This window comes from Corvus kubaryi, unplaced genomic scaffold (genome assembly GCF_017639235.1).
Source record: "Corvus kubaryi isolate FWS band 111438036 unplaced genomic scaffold, C.kubaryi_AGA036_p1.0 78, whole genome shotgun sequence".
Taxonomy (NCBI): domain Eukaryota; kingdom Metazoa; phylum Chordata; class Aves; order Passeriformes; family Corvidae; genus Corvus; species Corvus kubaryi.
Genome location: NW_024582065.1, coordinates 1,147,233 through 1,166,499, shown reverse-complemented (window position 1 = coordinate 1,166,499; position 19,267 = coordinate 1,147,233). Strand labels below are relative to the sequence as shown.

Genomic DNA, 19,267 nt, shown 5'->3' with positions numbered 1-19,267 from the left:
CAGCAGAGTTCCCTAAACACCAAGAAGCTGCTCAGGTTTTTAAGTTGCTTCCTTCAGCTCACCCCACTGTGTGCCAGACTCCTGGGTGGGCTCTGCCCCAAATCTCACCTTACCCTGCCCAGGCAGCTGATGAGGGTAAATCCAGGGACCTGCTGAAGAAATCAGTGTGCCCCCTTGGCCTTTTCACGTGACACTATCCATTGGGAACTATTTGGTGAGCTTTGATCTGAGCAGCACACAGCCCTGAAGCTCCATTCCAAGGGTGACAAACCAGGGCAGCTGGGGTGACACTGAGCAGGGCTGAATGGAGGTGGAACAAGGAAGTATGAAGGAAAAGTGGCTCAGAAAATACAGGATATCATTCCACATCCATGTGCCCAGTACATCATCCAGGTCTGCAGCCATTCCCAGGGCCCAAACCACATCCCAGCTGTGACATGGACTGGGAAGCAGCTCTGGGACATGGGTGAATTAATAGATAGGGGATTCTTTCCTGGCTGCCTCAGGAAAGGACAGAGGCACCCAGAACCGTGGCACCTTTATCCCAAAACACTCATCAGGCACTTCCAGGACCTTCTCAGTGGGGTCACCAGCGGGTAGAGCTGGAGGTTCAGGTGGCCCCACTCCACTGTCTGGTTTAAAATCACGATCCCAGAGGATCCTCCTGCAGTGTTTTACCCCCCTGCTCAGAGGAGCAGGAGACGGGTGGTCCAGGTGTTCCCATCCCCACCTGGTCACTGCAGCCGTTTATAGCAGCTCGTGGGATTATTATTCTTTTCTTTAAAAAAAAAAAAAAAAGTATTTATTTAAACCAAAACACTCGGCCAAGGGGCGTTCACGGGCATGTTAACCAAGCTTAAAAACCAAAACTGTAACAGCTCAAAGGCGGAGCGGCGAGGCCCGTCCGGCTGAGCGGGGCCGGGGCTGGCGGGGTCCCGGGGCAGCCCCGTCAGAACTCGAAGGTGCCGAAGTGTGCGGTGCGGCCGCCGGCCTTGGGCTGCGGCTTGTACCCGATGCGGTCATTGATGAGCTGCTCGCGGCTCTTGTGCTCCGTGCCCAGCGCTCCGATCGCCGCCGCCTCCTCGCCGCCCGCCGCTGCCTCCGCCTCGTCCCGCTGCTTCCTGCGGCTCTGCGGGCGAACGCGCCGGTCAGGGCCGGGCGCGGGCCGAGCCTCCCGCGCCCGGCCCTGCGCGCACCTCCAGCTCCTTCCGGACGCTCTCGAACTCCTCGATGTCGTCCAGCTTCAGCTCCAGCCGCGTCGGCTTCCGACGGAGCATCGCGACCGGGGACACCGCGACCCGCGCCAGGCCCGAGCGCTCCCGCCCTCAGCGGGCCCCGCCTGCCCCGCCACACCTCCCGGCATGCTCCGCGCGTCCCGCCCCCAGGGGCACTGCATTTCCCGGCGCGCCCCGCGCACACCGCTTCCCTCCCGCCACACCTCCCGGCGTGCCCTGCGCGTTCATCCCTTAAAGGGCGACGCAGTTCCCGGCATGCCCTGCGCAACCCGCCCACAGCCCGTCCGCCACGCCTCCCGGCATGCCCTGCGCGACCCGGAAGCGGCTGTGAGGCGCCGGAGCCCGAGCGCGGCGAGTCTCGTCCCGTTCACGTTCTCCAGTCTTGTTATCGGTTCCTGGTCTTGTTCCCGGTCCCGCTCCCGCCATGGCCACCGCGCGGGCACCGGCTGCGCGAGGCGGGGCCCGGCCCCCCGAGGTGAGTGGTGGGGGTGCCTCCGGGCCCGCAGGAGCGGGAGAGGCCGCGGGGGTCGCGCCTGCTGTTGCTGTGTGGGGTTTGCGATGCACCGGTGACTCCGGAGCCATTTAAAGGAGCCGGAACGCTCACGTGTTTTCCTGCATTTTTGCACAATCCTGATTGATTTCCCGGGAAGGTCGTGTGACGCCCTCCGGGGAGAGGGAGGCGGGCACCGTTCACTTTCCCCGGGCTTCCTGGGAGGCCGCCGGGAGCTGGAGCGTGGCATCGCTCCTGGCTGTGCTGGCGCTCAGCAGGAGGAGGAAAACCTTCATGTTCTAAAGCTTTTTCAAAAAATAAGTCTGTAGATAATAAATAATAGGAACACAGCACAGCCTGATTTAAGCGATTTAATGTGGCATTTTACTTCTGCACTTTGGCCTTCAGGCAAAAACCTCAATGTCCAGTGGCTGCCCCCTCCCTGGAAGTGTCCAAGGCCAGGCTGGACGGGGCTTGGAGCAACCTGGGACAGTGGAAGGTGTCCCTGCCCATGGCAGGGGATGGAATGGGATGGACTTTAAGGTCCCTTCCAACCCAAACCTATCTGGGATTCTGAGAGGATCTTTGCATGGTGCACAGCTCAGCTCTGTGGCATGCCCAGGCTGTTTGTTGGCTCCTCTGTCCCCAAACACTCCAAACTGTGCCTCTCCCTGCAGCCCCCCAAGCCCAAGCCTGCAGAGGAGAGCGATGGACCCCCAGCCAAGCGGGCGCCCATCTTCTACGGGAGCCTGGAGGAGAAGGAGCGGGAGCGCCTGGCCAAGGGCGAGTCGGGGCTGCTGGGCAAGGAAGGCATGAAGGCTGCCATGGAGGCTGGGAACATCAACATCAGCAGCGGTGAGGCTGTGGAACCACCCTTTGTTATCCCTCCCTGGAGACAGGACACTTCCAAATGTCTCTCATTGTTCACTGGGCATCACCTCAAACCAGACAGGGATGGGCAGCTCCTTGGATCTTCCCACTTGGGAGGGATCCAGGGGCAGAGAGGCTCTGGAACAGCTGCCCAGGGAGGGGGTGGAGTGTCCCTCTCTTGAGACATCCCACACCCACCTGGACACGTTTCTGTGTCACCTGCTCTGGTGGCCGTGCCGTGGCAGGGGGATGCACTGGGTGGTCCCCAGAGGTCCCTCCCAGCCCCAGCTGTTGTGTGATCCGTGGTGGATGTGCTGTGCTCAGGGCTGTGTCTGTGTCCAGGGGAGGTGTTTGACCTCGAGGACCACATGAGTGAGCGCCAGGCGGAAGTGCTGGCGGAGTTCGAGCGCCGCAAGCGCGCCCGGCAGATCAACGTCTCCACCGATGACTCCGAGGTCAAGGCCTGCCTGAGGGCCCTGGGGGAGCCCATCACGCTCTTTGGAGAGGGGCCTGCGGAGCGCAGGGAGAGGTGCGGTGTCTGCAAACAGGGAATGGCCGCTTAGCAAATCCCTGAGCTTTTCCAGGGAGCTGGGGCGCAGCGAGTGCTGCTGTCAGCAGTGCTGTGCCACAGGGCAGCTGGGAGAGCTGGGGGTGTTCAGTCTGGGGAAGAGAAGGCTCCAGAGAGACCTTAGATCCCCTTGCAGGATCTAAAGGGGCTCCAGGAGAGCTGGAGAGGGACTGGGGACTAGGCATGGAGGGACAGGACCCAGGGAATGGCTTCCCAGTGCCAGAGGGCAGGGCTGGATGGGAGATTGGGCAGGAATTGTTCCCTGGGAGGGTGGGCAGGCCCTGGCACAGGGTGCCCAGAGCAGCTGGGGCTGCCCCTGGATCCCTGGCAGTGCCCAAGGCCAGGCTGGACATTGGGGCTTGGAGCAGCCTGGGAGAGTGGGAGGTGTCCCTGCCCATGGCAGGGGATGGCAACAGGATGGGCTTTAAGGTCCCTCCCAGCCCAGACCAGTCTGTATTTCTGTTCTAAGAACCCCAAGGTAGAGGGGATGTCACACTGGTATTTGTCAGGTGAGCTGAGAATTCACTGGCTAAATCCAGCTTCATGACTTTTTTCCAGGTTAAGGAACATCCTCTCTGTGGTCGGCACAGATGCGTTAAAAAAGACCAGGAAAGATGATGACAGGTCAAAAAAGTCCAAAGAAGAGGTAGGGGTGTCTGCTGCCCTCTCAGTGCTCAGGGAGGGATGGTATATCCAGGGCTGATATATCCAGGACTCCTGGCTTTGGCCAGCCTGTGGATTCTCGTGTCATCCCTTCAGGCTTTTTCTGTGTTGCCCATTTCAGCAAACCTGTGGCAATGTTTGGCCTCAGTGAGGAGCACTGAGTGTGGTTTTTTACTCCCAGACTGAGCTCTGTGCTGCACTCAGTGTGCAAACCAGGAGAGCAGGTGTGTGGGCTCTTATTCATTATAGCAAGTCCCTTACTTTTGTTCATGCTTGGGAAGAAAAAATATGTTCCTGCTGCTGCATCTGTTTCTGCCTTTGATTACTCTTTCTGCTGCTGTCTCTCTTCCGAGTCTATTTTTTCCTTATTATTTTTGAATTGTGCTGTAAGAAATAATTTCTGCAGCTCTGGGCTTTCTGTTTACTGGGTGATGTATAAACAAGGAGGGAGTTACATGTCAGTGAATGCAGATGAGTCAGGGCTCAGCTGGAACACTGAGTGAAGTGGCAGCTCGTCAGGATTGGATCTGTAGGGCAGAGAGTTTGGTTTATCTCTCTTAATCCCTTTTCCTGGGGCTTACAGTTGTGCAGAAGGCCCTTAAAAAGAGGCCAGAGCACAGCAGGGTTTGGGGGCAGGTGCTGGGAGGAGGCAGCTGAGGGGAATGAATGCAGGGGCAGCAGCACCAGAGCTTTTCCATCAGTTTTATTCCTTTTTTTACAGTATCAGCAAACCTGGTACCATGAGGGCCCACGCAGTCTGAAAACAGCCAGGCTGTGGCTGGCCAACTACTCACTCCCCAGGTGAGAGAAAACAGCACAGAGGAGGAGGGAGATGCAGCCACGTGTCAAATCCAAGTGCTGATCCCTCTGGGGGTAGCACAGGAAATCCAAGGAGTGGGGAGGCAAGTCCAGTGAGCCCAGAGCTCTCAGGGGCTGATCCAGCATTAGCCCAGTTTGGGGGAAGAGCAGGGAAAGGCCTGTTGCCAGCAGCAGGAAGGGGGAATGCTGGCAGTTGTCACTCCACCTTTGCTCTCCCCAGGGCAGCGAAGCGGCTGGAGGAGGCCCGGCTGCTCAAGGAGATTCCCGAGGCCACCAGGACATCCCAGAGGCAGGAGCTGCACAAATCCCTGCGGGTAGGTTTGGCAGCTGCTCCACTGCTGTGTTCACAAGGTTTGGCTGATCCTCCAAAGAGCTCAGCAGGAATTCAGCTGCGTGAGGTGCTGTCCAGATGCACGTCAGTCTCTGCAATCTTGGGAACTTCTGCTTTTCCTGTTTCCTTGTGTCTCTAAAGCATGCTCTGATTCCTTCAGAGTGACCCAGGGAGATGTATTTCGTTCTTGTGGGTGGCAGGAGGCAGAGGCATCCCTGCCTTGCCTTGGCACTCTCCTGTGAAGCTAAAGGAATGCATTCCTGGCTTTGGCACGGGTTTGGCTGGCTGGGAAGCCAGGGAATCCAAGGGAAATACCCAACTCTGGGTGCAGAATGTGGTTGGGATGACTCTGAGATGCCCTTTCCGAGCATGCTAAGCCAGATTCCCAGCTTAACCAAACAGAGAGGCTCAGGCACACCGTGTGCTGCCCCCCTAATCCTGTTTACACCAGAGGCAGCAGCTGCCAGAGGATTTGCTTCTCCCCTCTGCCCTGTCTGTCTGGTTGGATTCTTTGGATGAGTTGTGGAAAGATGCCCAACTCCAGCCAGTTCTGTGTCAGAGCTGCAGCTGCAGAGCTCTGGGGCTGGGGGGGCCCATACCATGGGTGGCCCTGGGGGGCTGAGCTGTCACCCGAGGCTGTGCTGGGCCACCTGGGCCAGGCTGGCCCTGGAGTGGCTCTGAGGCAACTCCTCCCATTGAAAGCGACTTTCCAAAGGCCTCTGCCGCCTCCTGTGCACATTTGCCGCCCTCACCTCAGGCTTTGGCTGGGAATAGCTCTGGGCTGGTTGTACTTTAGTCATTTATTGATGGTTTTCTTTGGTTTTTTTGCAGTCCTTGAATAACTTCTGCAGTCAGATCGGGGACGATCGCCCGCTGTCCTACTGCCACTTCAGCCCCAACTCCAAACTCCTGGCCACAGCCTGCTGGTGAGACAGCCTTGGCAGCACCTGCTTTGGGGGCTGGGAGAGCACACCAGGGAAAGACAGGGATGTTACTGGAGGCTTGGGAATTGTGCTTCTTCCTACCCTGAGCTCTCATCACTTCATTTTAGAGCTGAGCAGAGATTCATTGATCTGAGCTGGTTGCCCCAAATGTGTTGGTGTTTTAGCCAGTGCAGAATCTCAGGGTGGCTTTGCAGCTCTGTTTGATGTGTTCCTTGATGTTCCTTCTCCGCTGACATCCATTCCTTGTCTTCCACAGGAGTGGGCTGTGCAAGCTCTGGTCCGTGCCCGACTGCAACCTGGTTCACACCTTACGAGGTAGCGAGCGGCTCTCACTGAGGCTTTTGGTTCTTTTGTTCCTCTCTGTGCTGAGCTCCCACATCTGAATTACTTTGTGACTCAAAATGTCACAGATTTGGGCAGATTTTTCTCTTGCTGAGAGCATCCCTTGGCTTGAGAGCATGGGAATGTGTCAGATAATGAGGGAGACCTGGCCTTTAGCTCCAACCTCAGCTCCCAGTTTGCTGTTTCTATTTCTGAACGGTTTTGTTTCGTTTCCAAACTTGGTTTAAGTACTTGAGTTACAAACAGCAGCAGTTTTGGGCAGGTCACTTGACAACAGTGAGGTTCTTTGAGCAGTGGTCACAACTTGGACTATATACAGATGGGAGGACAAATCTCTTTGATTTATATGTTGAGTTTTGTCTGCACTTTGAGAGTTCCAAACCTTGGTGTTGGATGCTCTGTGTTGGGTGCTCCTGGAAGTGCAGTTTGCCTGTGGGTTACAGGGCAGTGTCACCCAGCACTGAGGGCACAGTGAAGGTGTCCACTCACCTCACTCAGCAGTACCAAGGAAATGCTGCTTTTCTGAGGAACTGCCCAAGATCCCGTGGCAGATTCTGAATTTTGGTTTTCCTTCCCCTTCAGGGCACAGCACCAATGTGGGGGCAGTCGTGTTCCACCCCAAGGCCACGGTGTCCCTGGACAAAAAGGACGTCAGCCTGGCCTCGTGCGCGGCCGACGGCTCCGTCAAACTCTGGAACCTGGAAAGGTCAGAACTGTTCCAGATGTGCACAGCTGCAGCATTGCTGTTCTGGGGTTTATTCCATGTTCCTCCAGACATTTACCATCCTCCTGCCAATATGAACTTTTGCTGTGGTTACCTCAGTGCAATCCCTGGCCTCAGTACGTGCCAGCCTCTTCAGCAGGGAGAGAGATCTCCCTGATTAGGGAGTCGAGGGAGATTGTCTGAAAGGGATTGAGGCAGAATTGCTGCTGGGCACTGCTGAACTGCTGGGGGTGATGGATGGAAGGTTTGGGGACTGTTTCATTCTAACATCTCACTTAGGAGAAAATTGCCCCTCTTGGATATTAAGAAATGAATTTGAGTGGTTGGGAAGCACCAGGATTTGGAGAGGGACTGACCAAATACACAACCAGGCAGAGAAACTTCTGCCTGTGCTGCAGACAAGCAGCTGTCACTGCACAGAGTAGCTGTGGCAGATGGGCAGCACCTCTCTCAGGCCTGGGAAGAGGAGACTGGTTCAGGTACCGAGCCCCAGCATCACCTGATTGAGGAGTGGAGCCTGCAGTGCTCCTGGGCAGGGCAGGCAGCTCCCAGAGCCCCAGCTGTTTATCCCTGGCTGAAAATCAGAGTTTCTAACAGCAAGAGGGCCCCTGTGCAAAGTGACAGGGGGGTTGTTAGGCTCATGGGACCACATCTCTTAATTAACCTGTTGGAAAGAAACTTCACTGCTGTTCAGGTCGTGTATGAAGGCTCCTGACCTGCTGCCTGTCATGCTGGGAGAATAAGTATTCCCTCCATCCTGCGTCCTTCAGAACAGCAGGATTTGCTGCAGTTCAGGATGTTCTCTGTTCTCAGAAGAACTCCCTGCAGTACAGGCGGTCTCTGGTTTGTTTCTGTACTTCCAAAAGTGCTCATAACAAGGGCCTTGTTAATTTTCATTATTATTCATCATCATCATCCCAGAAAAGCTTTACAACCAACAGGAGTGTGGAGAAAGGGTTTCACTCCGAGCTTTAGGAGTGTGACCCAAAGGCAGAATTCAGAGCCAGTAGCTACAGCTCTGATGTTCCTGTCTGGTTTGATTTCATCAGCAGAGCTTTTGCTGCCATCACAATGTGTGGGCAAAGGCCTGGCTTGAGGCAGCCCCCTGTGGCCAGTGCCCAATGGTTTGTTGTGTGTTTCAGTGACGAGCCTGTGGCAGACATCGAGGGACACAGCATGAGAGTGGCCCGTGTGATGTGGCACCCGTCCGGGAGGTTCCTGGGCACCACCTGGTATGGACACCTCGGGAGTGGCTTTCAGAAGTGACCATGGGCTGCCCAGCTGGTGGCCCTGTGGTGCCAGGGCTTGTCCACATCAGGGCAGGGCTTGGCCATTCGTGACCACAGCTGGGCTGTTGCAGTGTCAGTGACAGCAGGTCACTGGGATTCCTTTCCCTGTTCCTGTGTGAGACACTGTTGGGCTCCAGCTGGCAGTAAAATACCCCCAGAGTTGGTGAAATACCCTGTTACTCTCCCTGGAGTTACATGGAGACCAGGGGAAACGGCCTCAAGTTACACCAGGGAGGGTTTAGGTTGGATATTGGGAAAAAATGTCTTCACAGAAAGGGTGGTCAGGCACTGGAACAGGCTGCCCAGGGGTGGAGTCACCATCCTGGAAGTGTTCAAAAAACATCCAGATTGCACTGGGGACATGGTTAGTGGTGCTGGGTTAACACTTGGATTCAGTGTCTCGGAGGGCTTTTCCAACCTGAATGGCTCCGTGGTTCAACACGTGCTTTGTTCTTGCAGCTACGATCACTCGTGGCGCCTGTGGGACCTGGAGGCCCAGGAGGAGATCCTGCACCAGGAGGGGCACAGCAAGGGGGTCTACGACATCGCCTTCCACACCGACGGCTCCCTCGCCGGCACGGGGTGAGCTGCCCTCGGCTCAGGGTGGGGGGAAACGTTACCAAGGACTTGCTGTGACCAGAGATTTCTGCTGGGGGAATGGCCTCCCAGTGCCAGAGGGCAGGGCTGGATGGGATATTGGGAAGGAATTGTTCCCTGGGAGGGTGGGCAGGCCCTGGCACAGGGTGCCCAGAGCAGCTGTGGCTGCCCCTGAATCCCTGGCAGTGTCCAGGGCCAGGCTGGACATTGGGGCTTGGAGCCACCTGGGATAGTGGAAGCTGTCCCTGCCTATGGACTGAATGATTTGTAAGGTCCCTCCCAGCCCAACCCAGTGTGTGATCCTGTGATTCCAGAGGCCTGGATGCCTTTGGCCGGGTGTGGGATCTGCGCACGGGACGCTGTATCATGTTCCTGGAAGGGCATCTGAAGGAGATCTACGGGATCAACTTCTCCCCAAATGGGTAAGGAGGGAGCTGGCGTTGATGTGGGAGCTCTGGGTGCAAACCCCAGTCCCTAAACACTGCTCTCCCCTCCCTGGCAGGTACCACGTGGCCACGGGCAGCGGGGACAACACCTGCAAGGTGTGGGACCTGCGGCAGAGGAAGTGCATCTACACCATCCCTGCCCACCAGAACCTGGTCACCGGCGTCAGGTTCGAACGTGAGTCCCTGCTGCTCCCTGCCCCTCCAGCAGCTCAAACCCACACCTGCAGCTCGGGAAGGCCTGTGCTGGTGAGCAGAGATGTCCTGTTTTTATTTGCAAGTCTCACTTCTCCCCTTTTCTCCTCCTGTGCAGCCAACCACGGGAATTTCCTGCTCACAGGCGCCTACGACAACACGGCCAAGATCTGGACCCACCCTGGCTGGTCCCCGCTGAAGACGCTGGCGGGGCACGAGGGGAAGGTGATGGGCCTGGACATCTCCCTGGATGGGCAGCTCATTGCCACCTGCTCCTACGACAGAACCTTCAAGCTCTGGACAGCCGAGTAGCTCAGAGGGGCCGGTTGTGGACTGGGATGGGGACGTTAATGACTTCCGGTTGCTTTTTTATATTAAAGAAAAAAATAGGAATCAACAATTCCAACGTGTTACAGCAGCTGCAGTCATGGCTGCTCTGGAGTTTGGGTGTGTTTGAAGCACCTGTGTTGGCCAGGGCTTGGTTGGAGTCAAGTCTTGGTGGTTTTCCCAGTTTTTGGACTGTTTTTGTACTGCAGGTACCACTTTCTGCTGTGATTTTGATCCATGTACTTCCATCCTCCCTTGCAAGTTTGGCTCCCAGGTGTCCTTCAGACATTTGCAGTAACCAGAGAGTACCTCAGGTTTGGTGTGTGGGTCAGCCTCTGTCACTGCCCTTCTCACCTTCCTTTTTGGTAGGAGTGTGACTTCAAACTTGATTTGCATTTAGAGAACGAGCTCAGAGGGAGAGGCAGTGGTGCCCTCCTGCCCCTGCCTGCGCATGGGTGTCTCTGGATGGAGATCTGCATCCCCCTGGATTCATTTACAGTAGATGTCCAAGGCCAGGGAATCTTCCAGGTACCACCTTGTGTCCTACTCCTTGAGCTGTCCCCTGGACGGGTGTTGCAAATCCATGTCAGCATCTCCTGTTCAGGGTTTGTTGTGTGAGGTCATTCAGTGTAGGATTGTCTTGTCTCCTGGGGAGAGCTTTTGTACTTGTTTGTTCTTTAAATTGAGGTTGTGCCCTGGAAAATGTAAACATGTTTTGAATGTGTATCCTGAGTTCTGGGTCTGACAAGGAATGGAGAAATTACAGGAATTCCACAATGCTCAGTTTGATTTCTGCTGGTGTAAGGAACAGCTGAGGGGGTGAGGTCACTGGGAAGGGGAGGCTGAGGGGAGGGAGACTTATCAGGGGCTACAACCCCTCCTGAGGGACAGCTCTGATCTCTGCTCCCTGGGACAGGGACAGCACCCAGGGAGCGGCTGGAGCTGGGCCAGGGCAGGCTCAGGCTGAGAGCAGGGAAAGGTTCTTCCCCCAGAGGGTGCTGGGCACTGCCCAGGCTCCCCAGGGAATGGGCACGGCCCCGAGGCTGCCAGAGCTCCAGGAGCGTTTGGACAGCGCTGCCAGGGATGCCCAGGGTGGGCCTGTTGGGGGGTCTGGGCAGGGCCAGGGGTTGGACTGGATGGTCCTGGACTTCTTGTGATTGGATGAAAACCTTCAGGAGTAAAGAGAAGGTGGATTCACCTCCCTGTTGTCAGCTGGAGAGCAGCTGTCTCTTCCTTGGGAATGTGAGCACAGTTCCTTCCAGGGAAAATACTGAGAGGCCAGCAACTAACAGAATTATTTAATGCAGTCTCTGGTCCAAGCCCAGGTCTGGCTGTGTGTGCTCAGCCTGATGCTCAGGTTCCTTGGTCCTGGCATCTCATCTCCTCCCTCTGGCCATCCCCTGCCTCTGGCTCTGCAAGGAGGCTTTGTAAGGAAAATGCAGGAGGCTCAGTCAGGAGCAAGAGCTTGGCCTGAAGGCTCCCAGGGTTTGGCTCTTCTGGACAGCCCTGGTGCCTCCCTGCCACCCCCAAACCAACCAGCAACTCCCCCAGCTCCTGCTCACACATTCCCACTCCACAGGCACGGAGTCCCTGCTGCCCATGGTCGGGGAGCTCTTGGGGGTCACGTCCCCTCCTGGGACAGTCTCGGACAGGAGGTTCCAGTGCTCAGAACGCTGCCACCTCCTCCAGGGCCGGCTCTGCGCCGCCGCTGACGCGGAGCACGTGGATGCCGGAGTTGGAGCTGGCACAGAGCAGGGTGGAGCTGTCGCAGGCGGCCAGCGAGGCCAGTGGGCCCGAGCCCTCGAGGCGCAGCGTGGCCAGGCAGGCTGCAAGGGAAGGGACAAGGGAGGGACGCTGGGTTTGCTGAGATAAGGCAGGGCCACACCAATCTCCCACCTCCAGGCTCTCTTCAGCTGAGGTGAGCTGCTGCCCTCACTGTCCTGGATCCACACATCCAATTGGGATGTGCCCCCTGGAGAAGAGGCCCTCACCCCTGTGCATTGCCCAGGCAGGCAGTGGCTGACAGGGATCCAGACTGGGGTCAGGCTCTGCCCCTTCCTGGGAGAGGAAGCAGGGCTGGCTGGACTTACAGCCCCCACTGCAGAGCTGCAGGGTGTGCCTGGAGCCATTCCCAACACACCTTTCTCTCCCAAAATTAAGTTTTCCTAAGGGCTGTGCTATGCTCACCATGCAGTTTTGATGAATCTCCAAAAGAGAAATAAGATTTACAATATCCAGTGTCACATGAGCCTTTCTGTTTGTGTTTGTTATTAAACCCCCTGAGCCAGTTTGTGAGACATCAGCCTGAGCTGCAAATAGAGCTGCACTTGGTGTGGCCCCACAGGCAGCTGCCCCTCCTGGTGCCTTGCACCCTTCCCAGAGCAGCTGGATTATGGCTCACCCATAATGGGAAGGCAAGAGGATCAAAGCTGCTGCCAGCCCCACAGGCACCAGGCAAAGGAACAGGTAAGAGAACAGAAGGTCCTTCTCTGCAGGAGAGCCTCAGGTTTCTATTTTCATCCCATCTTAAATAAGTTCCCTTGGAGAGGGGCTTAGCTCCAGGGAGTGTCTAATGCTGTGAACCTGAGCAGCTTCCCAGGAGGTCTCTGCCTGCAGCACAAGGGTTCCTAAGAACCTGCTGCCATGGCAGGGCTTGGCAGGTAAACAAACACCTTTGTGTCCAGCTCAGAGAAGGACTCACCCTCACCACCAGGTTTAATCCCAAAATGCCCACGATTCCCCTTCAAGAGGACAATGAAAATGAGGGTGTTGGCTGACCAGCCCTCTGTCCTCCAACACAAATTCTGTTCCTTACAACTTCCACCTGCAGAAATCTCTGGAGTTCCCCTGATCTTTTTTCTTTTTGTCATTTGTCCTTTCATGGCTTAACTTGGATGTATCTTTAAAAGCTGCTCTTCCTTTTAGCTGAGGGAGGTCCCCTGTCGCCTCTGACATGCAACTCCTTCATGCTCTGGGGCATTTCTCCACCCCACCCTGCAGCTGGGTTGGAGTAAACTCCAGAGATTGCAGCAGTCACCCTGCCCATCACCACCAGGAGACAGAACTGAGGGAAGTGGATTTGTTATCCAAGAGAAAGGAACACGGAGTGGGCAGGAGCCTCCCCTACCTGCAGTGTCTTGGTCCCAGACCTTCACTGTGCTGTCGCTGGAGGATGTGGCAATGCTGGGGGCGAGCGCTGGGCCCCGGGGCAGGAAAACACACGAGGTGGTGGTCTGAAAATGCCCTTTGTACTCACACACTCGGCCCCTGGTCTGCCTCAGGTCCCAGAGCTGCAGGAAACAGGCACTGTTAGAGCCCAGCTCTGCCAGCATGGGACTGTTTTACCAGGACAGGAAGATGGGTTGGGATAAAGAGCTCCTTGCTAATCCTCAGAGTACCCTGGCTACTGCCCTTGCTCCTGCTCGTGCTCACAGGCCTGAAGAACATCAAAATCTGAAGGATTTTCACCACTGGTGACTGAGCACATGCCCACACCCATTAGAGCCAACAAGCTAAGACTATGCAGGCAGATAAGAAGTGTCCAGCCTGCTCCCATCCTCAGCCCTGCCCTCCCTGGGATGGATAGTTTCATCCTCTTGAGCCCCACACAAAGGGCTGAGAACCTGCAGGACTGAATCCCTGGTTTGGAAACACCTGGAGCAAGGGGTCCCTCACAGGCTTTCTGCAAGAACCTTGTGCTCCTCAAAGCCCTCCATTGTTTTTTCCCTGTGTGTTTTGCTGAAATGAAATTCCAGACTGGTTTGGGGTGGAAGGGACCTTAAAGACCATCTCGTTTCAACTCCCTACCATGGGCATGGATGCCACTCACTAGATCAGGTTGCTCCATCCAACCTGGCCTTGGACACTTCCAGGGATGGGGCAGATCCCAGTGCTTTAATCAGGCACAGTAACTGCTGATAATCTCTGAGCAGAACTTCCCAAAGGGACAGGCACGAAGGCACCAAGCACTGGCCCTGGCTGGTGACACCAGCACAAGGCCAAGGCAGTGGGAGCACTCAGACCCTTGGAGCACCGATGTGCTGCTCTCCCCTGTCTGCCACGGACACGGGAGGGAAAGGGAGCAGGAGCCCAGCCCTCGCTGCCCTGGCACTCACGGTGGCCTCGGCGCCGTGGCCGGCGCAGCCGCTGCTGCTGCTGAGGCAGTACCGCCCGTCCTGGCTCACGTCACAGCACGTCTGGATGTGCTGCTTGGCTGGGAACGTGTGTGCCACCTGCAGCTCCCGGCTGTCCCACACCCTGCAGGGAACAGCAGAGGCCAAGGACGTCCTGAGGCATCATCACCACGATGGTTTCCCTCTGTGCCTGCCACACACCCCAGCTGTGCCCCATGCGCTCTGGCTGCTCCCAAACGCTGCCTGCATCCCTGCATTTATCCATGCTGGATCACTCTCCAGCTTTCTTTTTCACAAATTCTCCTTTTCACCCAGGGCTGCTCCCAGCCCCTGTCCCTGGCTGGAGACTGCACTCCAAGGCCCAGGTGAGCTGGCAGGTGGCTTGTAGCTACACCAGCAGGGGTCATGACAACCAACCAAACAACAGCCTCACGTGCCTCAGGCTGCACCTCCCTTCTCTCTGGCCACAGGGAGAATTTACCTGGTGGTTTTATCCTCTGAGGTCTGGATGACATAAGGCTCCCCAGGAACCCAGCACAGGTGTGTGACCTGTGGAGAGGGAAGGATGAGCAGGAGCCACCTCTGTGCACAGCCCAGGCTGTGTCTGCCTGAGGATGGAACCACTGAGCTCCCATCCTCTCCCTCCCTGGGTTGGGAGCTGGAAATGTTGGATCAAGACATTTTCTGCTGCCCTGCCAGGTGCAGACCCAGTGGGGTTACTGGGGGTGATTCAGGTGGGGAGGTATTGGGATGGGATTTGAGGAACCAGCAGATCCTACCAGATTCCTGGAGATTGCAGCTCTGCCCAGACACTCTCCGGTCTCGGTGTCCCACTTGCACACGGTGTTGTCCCGAGAGCCTGTGCACAGCTGGGAGGCGTCTGCAACCACAAATCAACATCAGAAACAAAGCAGGAAACGTTGTCACTCAGTCCCTGGGGACTGGGAGTGTGTTGTCTCTCACCTGGGCTCACAGCCAGTCCAGTAACAACCAGGTCATGTCCTGGGAAGTGCTGGCTTGGCTCCGAAGCCCCGTGAAGCTCCCACATCATCACTGTCTTGTCCCGGGATGCGCTGAAGACTCTGTTGGAGTCAAGGGCTGAGGTGACCTGCCAAGGACCAGAAGGAGAAGGTGCTCATCCTCTATCCAGCTCACAGGGAGAGCACAACTCTGCTGCTGTCCTGCCACAGCCCAAGACATGCAAGAATGTGTCTGGGGAAAGCCTGGCCTTCCACCTCTGTTCCTTGTTCCCTCAGAGCCAGGGGGCTCGATGGTGGATGGGTGCTCTGAGGTCTCGTTCTTAGAAACCATTCATTTTACAGGAAAAACTTCCCTACAAGCCCAAATGAACCCAGTGCAGAGTTGCTTTGAGCACTGGGGTGAACAAAGCTCCCTTTGTCCCTGCAGTACCCAGAGCCCAGGGGACCCACTGGGGCTGTCCCCAGTGGAGGTGCACTGGCCACACCACGCACAGCTACAGCCCCCCTGCACATCTGCTCTCCCAGGAGCCTGCCTGGCTTTGTCATTCCAGTCCCAGAAAGGAAATTAAAGTCCTGCTATTCCCAGAATAGTCCAGCTATGGCACATGGTATGGGTATTCCCAGAATGTATCAGCCAGGTATGGCTGATTTGTGGAATAATGTCAAGTCTAGCAGAATGAGACCTGAAGAAAAGTAAATGGCATCTCTGCGTCAAAAACTTGGCCTCATAATTCGTCCTGAGCTTTTGCTACACAGTGTCTTGGAGGGGAAGACAAGCTCACATCCAGACCTCCTGTAGCCCTGTTTAGTCTGGATGCACCACTCCGTGCTGCTTCCCAAAGGATCTGTTGGGACCTTGGGAAAAACCTGACGTGTTCTGATCACAGAATCATGAATCGTGAAGGTTGGAAAAGACCTTTAAGGTCATCAAGTCCAACTGCCCCCAGCTGGATACCAGGAATAGCCTGATCCCACCTTCTGCGTGGATGACAAACCAGTCCTGGCTCCCCAGCTCCTGAGGGAGACCCCGGCGCTCTCACCTTGGTGACCTCGCGCTCGTGGCCGATGAAGCGGCGCAGGGCAGCCCCAGACCTCCAGCTGGACACGGCCACGCTCTGCAGGGACAGGGACAGGGGTCAGCACGAGAGCAGGGTAGGGAGGATTTTTCACATCCTTGGTTACATCATACCAAGGTTCAGTCCACAGGACAGGGAACCGGTTCCTCTGGTTTTCAGTGCCTAGAGCTGTCCTTAAAGCCAAGTGATGTAAGAGTCAGTCCAGCGATCCCAAGCCTGGGTGGGAGCATTTGATGTGATATGAGCTCTGGAGAGGTTATAAAATTTGATTCCATGTGCTTCAGTGCGTGCCCTCACTCTAAGCTCATTTTTCCAGTCTAAATTCAGAGACCGACACAGTCACCATCCACGGAAATGTTCAAAGCTCACATTTCACCCTTATTTTTGACCCATTGATACATTTTCCTGCCCCAGGGGATACCTCACCTTATCCCTTCCTCCTGACACACACAGGTCTGGTCTGAGAGCAGCCACAGAGGTGACAGCGTCCGTGTGAGCAGGGCTGTGCTGCTGGGGGGCACCAGCGGGTCCCGTCTGTCCCACGGAGCCATCGGCCCTGCAGAGAACAGGGACAGCACCGGGGGCTGCAGGGGGCTGGGAGGCGAGGTCAGGGTGCCGTTCCCTGGCACCAGGGGCTGGGAGATGGCACCTCTGGCATCTTCTGACTTGACAACATCTGTCTTAGAAAGCCAGAGAGAGGCTGTGAGTGAGATGGAGCAGACACAACAAAGCAGTTTGGATATTTGGGCCAAAGAGCCACTCCCGGAGCTGTTCCCCTTCAGGTCTCTGCTTCAGCCATCACAGAGCACAACCACTGGCCATGGTTATGTGCTTGGCCACTCCTGTGAGTGACATTTGGGATTTCAATCCCCCAGAGAAGCTGAGCAGACTTTAGAAGTGAGGGTTAGGAATAAAAACCTGATTCAAACATGCAATAATGAAACTAAACTCTTGTGCTTGCTATATTCTCTGCTCATATATGTTCTCTCTTCTCTCTCACACCTGGTTTATTAACAAGAACTGATCTCCCAGCGTTGCTTTACCTGTATTTGGAGGTGTGGAAGCTGATTTTACTCTGCAGTTTCCCCATAGCCCTGGCAATGAGCAGGCAGTGGTGGGTGTCACATCAGCACTGTGGGGACACGACCTGTGGGTGAGGGGACACGGCATCACCAGGGATCCAGAGGAGTTTCTGTTTGTTACACAAACAGGATAAGGTGCTGGTGACATGTAATCCACATCCTAACTCCATTCAGAGTAAGAAGAAAACCTCGGGGAGGGGACATCCAGAGGTCCTGAGTGGAGCCTTTAGCTTAGAGCAGAGCCAGCAGCAGGGTGAGGTCACTGGGACCTCACACTGAGCTTAAAAATACCCAGGGTTGGTGAGGCCACAACAGAGATGGAGCTGATGCCTGTCATTCTTTACACCTCCTCTTACTCCTGGATCTGGTCTGGACTTCCATATATCCTGGAGATCCCAGTTTTTGGATTGGTGAAGGCAAACACCTTCAGACTGGAGCTCGTACAGCAACTGCTGGGACCAAGTGCAGGCACAGGCAGCCCCCGCTCAGCTGAGACAGCCTGGCAATCCTTGAAGTGACCTTTCCACGAGCTGAGGAACATTTTGGGAAGAGTTTCCATGTCCAAACGCCAATTCCAACAAGGCAGGGCCGTGTGGATAACCCAGATGCATTCAGCAAACACTTGCTGGCCAGGCTGGGGCCAGGCTGCCCTGTCCCTTTCAAGAGGGGTCAGCACAGCCAGACCCTGTACCAGCATCCATCCAGGTGAGGAGCAGCATCTCTCCTTCCTGTCCTCACAGGTCACAGACAGAGCAGAAACCAGACTCAGTGACAGTGAATTGTCACAGGCAATAACTGGCTGCTGCTTAGCTCGAGGCACGCTAATTGGATTTAGTCTGCTGGCATCCCCATCTTCTGTGGCTGCAGCATTTTGCTAATCAAAATCAGGATAAAACCTCCACACCTTCTTTTTCCAGCAAAAAACTGCTTGAAGGCTCTGGCAGTGAAAAACAAATCCTGGAAGCACTGAGCAAAAGGGGTTGGGTTTCTACAAAATTCCCTTTCTAATTTTACCCTGACAGCCTTTGTGATTAGCAATTAGTAATAGCCAGTTAATCTCCTGCTGTTCTATCCATGAGTTTGCATGTTCCAAAGATGTGAGGAATGACCAATCTCACAGCTGAGGGGCTGTGATAATTTGGCAATTTACTCTTTCAATCAGACCAAGTGCCCCAATCGTTTCAGTCCATCAGGAATGTGATTTTTCTCTGACAGTGGGAGAACTCTGGAAGCTGCAAAGCAAGATACTAGGAAAAGCTAAGGTGTGAATTCTGAGTTTTTAATTCTGATGGTTACTGTTTCCAGCCAGCAGTTAGTTAATGTTCATCCCTACCTGCACATTAGCTCACAGGCAGCTGCCAGAGGCCAAGGGAGGCTGCAGGGAAGGTGGAAGCTCTGTCCTGGGTCTCACTGGGTTCTCCTGCCTCTTCCCCACTGCAAGAAAGAGCAGATTTTTCTGTATCCTGGATGAGAACAGCACTCAGACAGGATGTTCATCCAAGGTTTTGCTGTCTGTATCCCAACACATGTTTATCCAGCACCTGCTCCACCACAAAGCCCCAAAAACTCAGGGATCCTACAACAACTGATCCACACCAAGTTTCACCTCCAGCAGCCCGAGTTTCATGCCGGAGGATCCCCTTATCCTCCCGTCCCCGCAAATGCATTGCTTGACAGAAATCAAACACATTTTTTACTGAATTGGTTTTAAAAAATGAGCCACGCTGCTGCCTCCACCTGTACCGTGGGATAGGGAGTATCAGCAACCACAGCAGCAGCATGGGGACCCCAGCAGAGCCACCCCATCCTCACAGGGGAACGAGCCTCCCTTCGAGGAGGGTGTTTGGCCAGCTTTGGAGAAAACTGGGGACATCCTGGATTCCTAGAGCTGGGGGTGAGCCTGTGGGGGTCAAATGGGAGCATCCCGAATCCCTATGGATGGGGGTGGCCCTGTGGGGGTCAGTGGGAGCATCCCGGGTCCCTGTGGATGGGGGTGACCCTGTGGGGGGCAATGGGAGCATCCTGAGGGAGCCCCTCAATTGCCGTGTGGGGCAGCCTGGCAGGGGCGAGGCGGGGCAGCCCTCGGGAAAGGTTTGTGAAGAACCGCGTCCCTGTGCGGGGGCAGCCCCGCGGCCCGGCCCGGCCCCGCCGCGCACTCA

The 19,267-nt window shown here is 55.8% G+C and overlaps 3 protein-coding genes across 4 annotated transcripts; 1 reads left to right on the top strand and 2 right to left on the bottom strand.

Annotated features, from left to right (window-relative positions):
- Window positions 1–825: 825 nt before the first annotated feature.
- Window positions 826–1,366, bottom strand: CDC26 (cell division cycle 26). Its single transcript, XM_042052528.1, has 2 exons — window positions 1,197–1,366; window positions 826–1,129 (listed from the first exon to the last, which is right to left on the bottom strand). Exons 1-2 carry the CDS (start codon window positions 1,275–1,277, stop codon window positions 950–952), a joined length of 261 nt encoding a protein of 86 aa, XP_041908462.1. The 5' UTR covers window positions 1,278–1,366; the 3' UTR covers window positions 826–949.
- Window positions 1,367–1,531: 165 nt separating this feature from the next.
- On the top strand, window positions 1,532–9,910 carry PRPF4 (pre-mRNA processing factor 4). The gene is made up of 14 exons (XM_042052531.1): window positions 1,532–1,710; window positions 2,403–2,580; window positions 2,938–3,124; window positions 3,722–3,809; window positions 4,548–4,627; window positions 4,866–4,959; window positions 5,808–5,902; window positions 6,177–6,235; window positions 6,845–6,968; window positions 8,129–8,218; window positions 8,735–8,857; window positions 9,187–9,294; window positions 9,375–9,493; window positions 9,629–9,910. The coding sequence occupies exons 1-14, from the start codon at window positions 1,660–1,662 to the stop codon at window positions 9,820–9,822; spliced, it is 1,590 nt and encodes a 529-aa protein (XP_041908465.1). The 5' UTR covers window positions 1,532–1,659; the 3' UTR covers window positions 9,823–9,910.
- Window positions 9,911–11,120: 1,210 nt separating this feature from the next.
- Window positions 11,121–18,565, bottom strand: WDR31 (WD repeat domain 31). Of its 2 annotated transcripts, none has more exons than XM_042052533.1 (10): window positions 18,442–18,565; window positions 17,070–17,218; window positions 16,453–16,582; window positions 15,991–16,065; window positions 14,934–15,078; window positions 14,750–14,850; window positions 14,452–14,519; window positions 13,953–14,094; window positions 12,965–13,127; window positions 11,121–11,663 (listed from the first exon to the last, which is right to left on the bottom strand). In XM_042052533.1, the coding sequence occupies exons 2-10, from the start codon at window positions 17,114–17,116 to the stop codon at window positions 11,503–11,505; spliced, it is 1,032 nt and encodes a 343-aa protein (XP_041908467.1). In that variant the 5' UTR covers window positions 17,117–17,218; window positions 18,442–18,565; the 3' UTR covers window positions 11,121–11,502. The 2 variants fall into 2 exon arrangements, with proteins under 2 accessions (XP_041908467.1, XP_041908466.1); XM_042052532.1 differs by having other exon boundaries at window positions 17,070–17,173.
- Window positions 18,566–19,267: the final 702 nt, after the last annotated feature.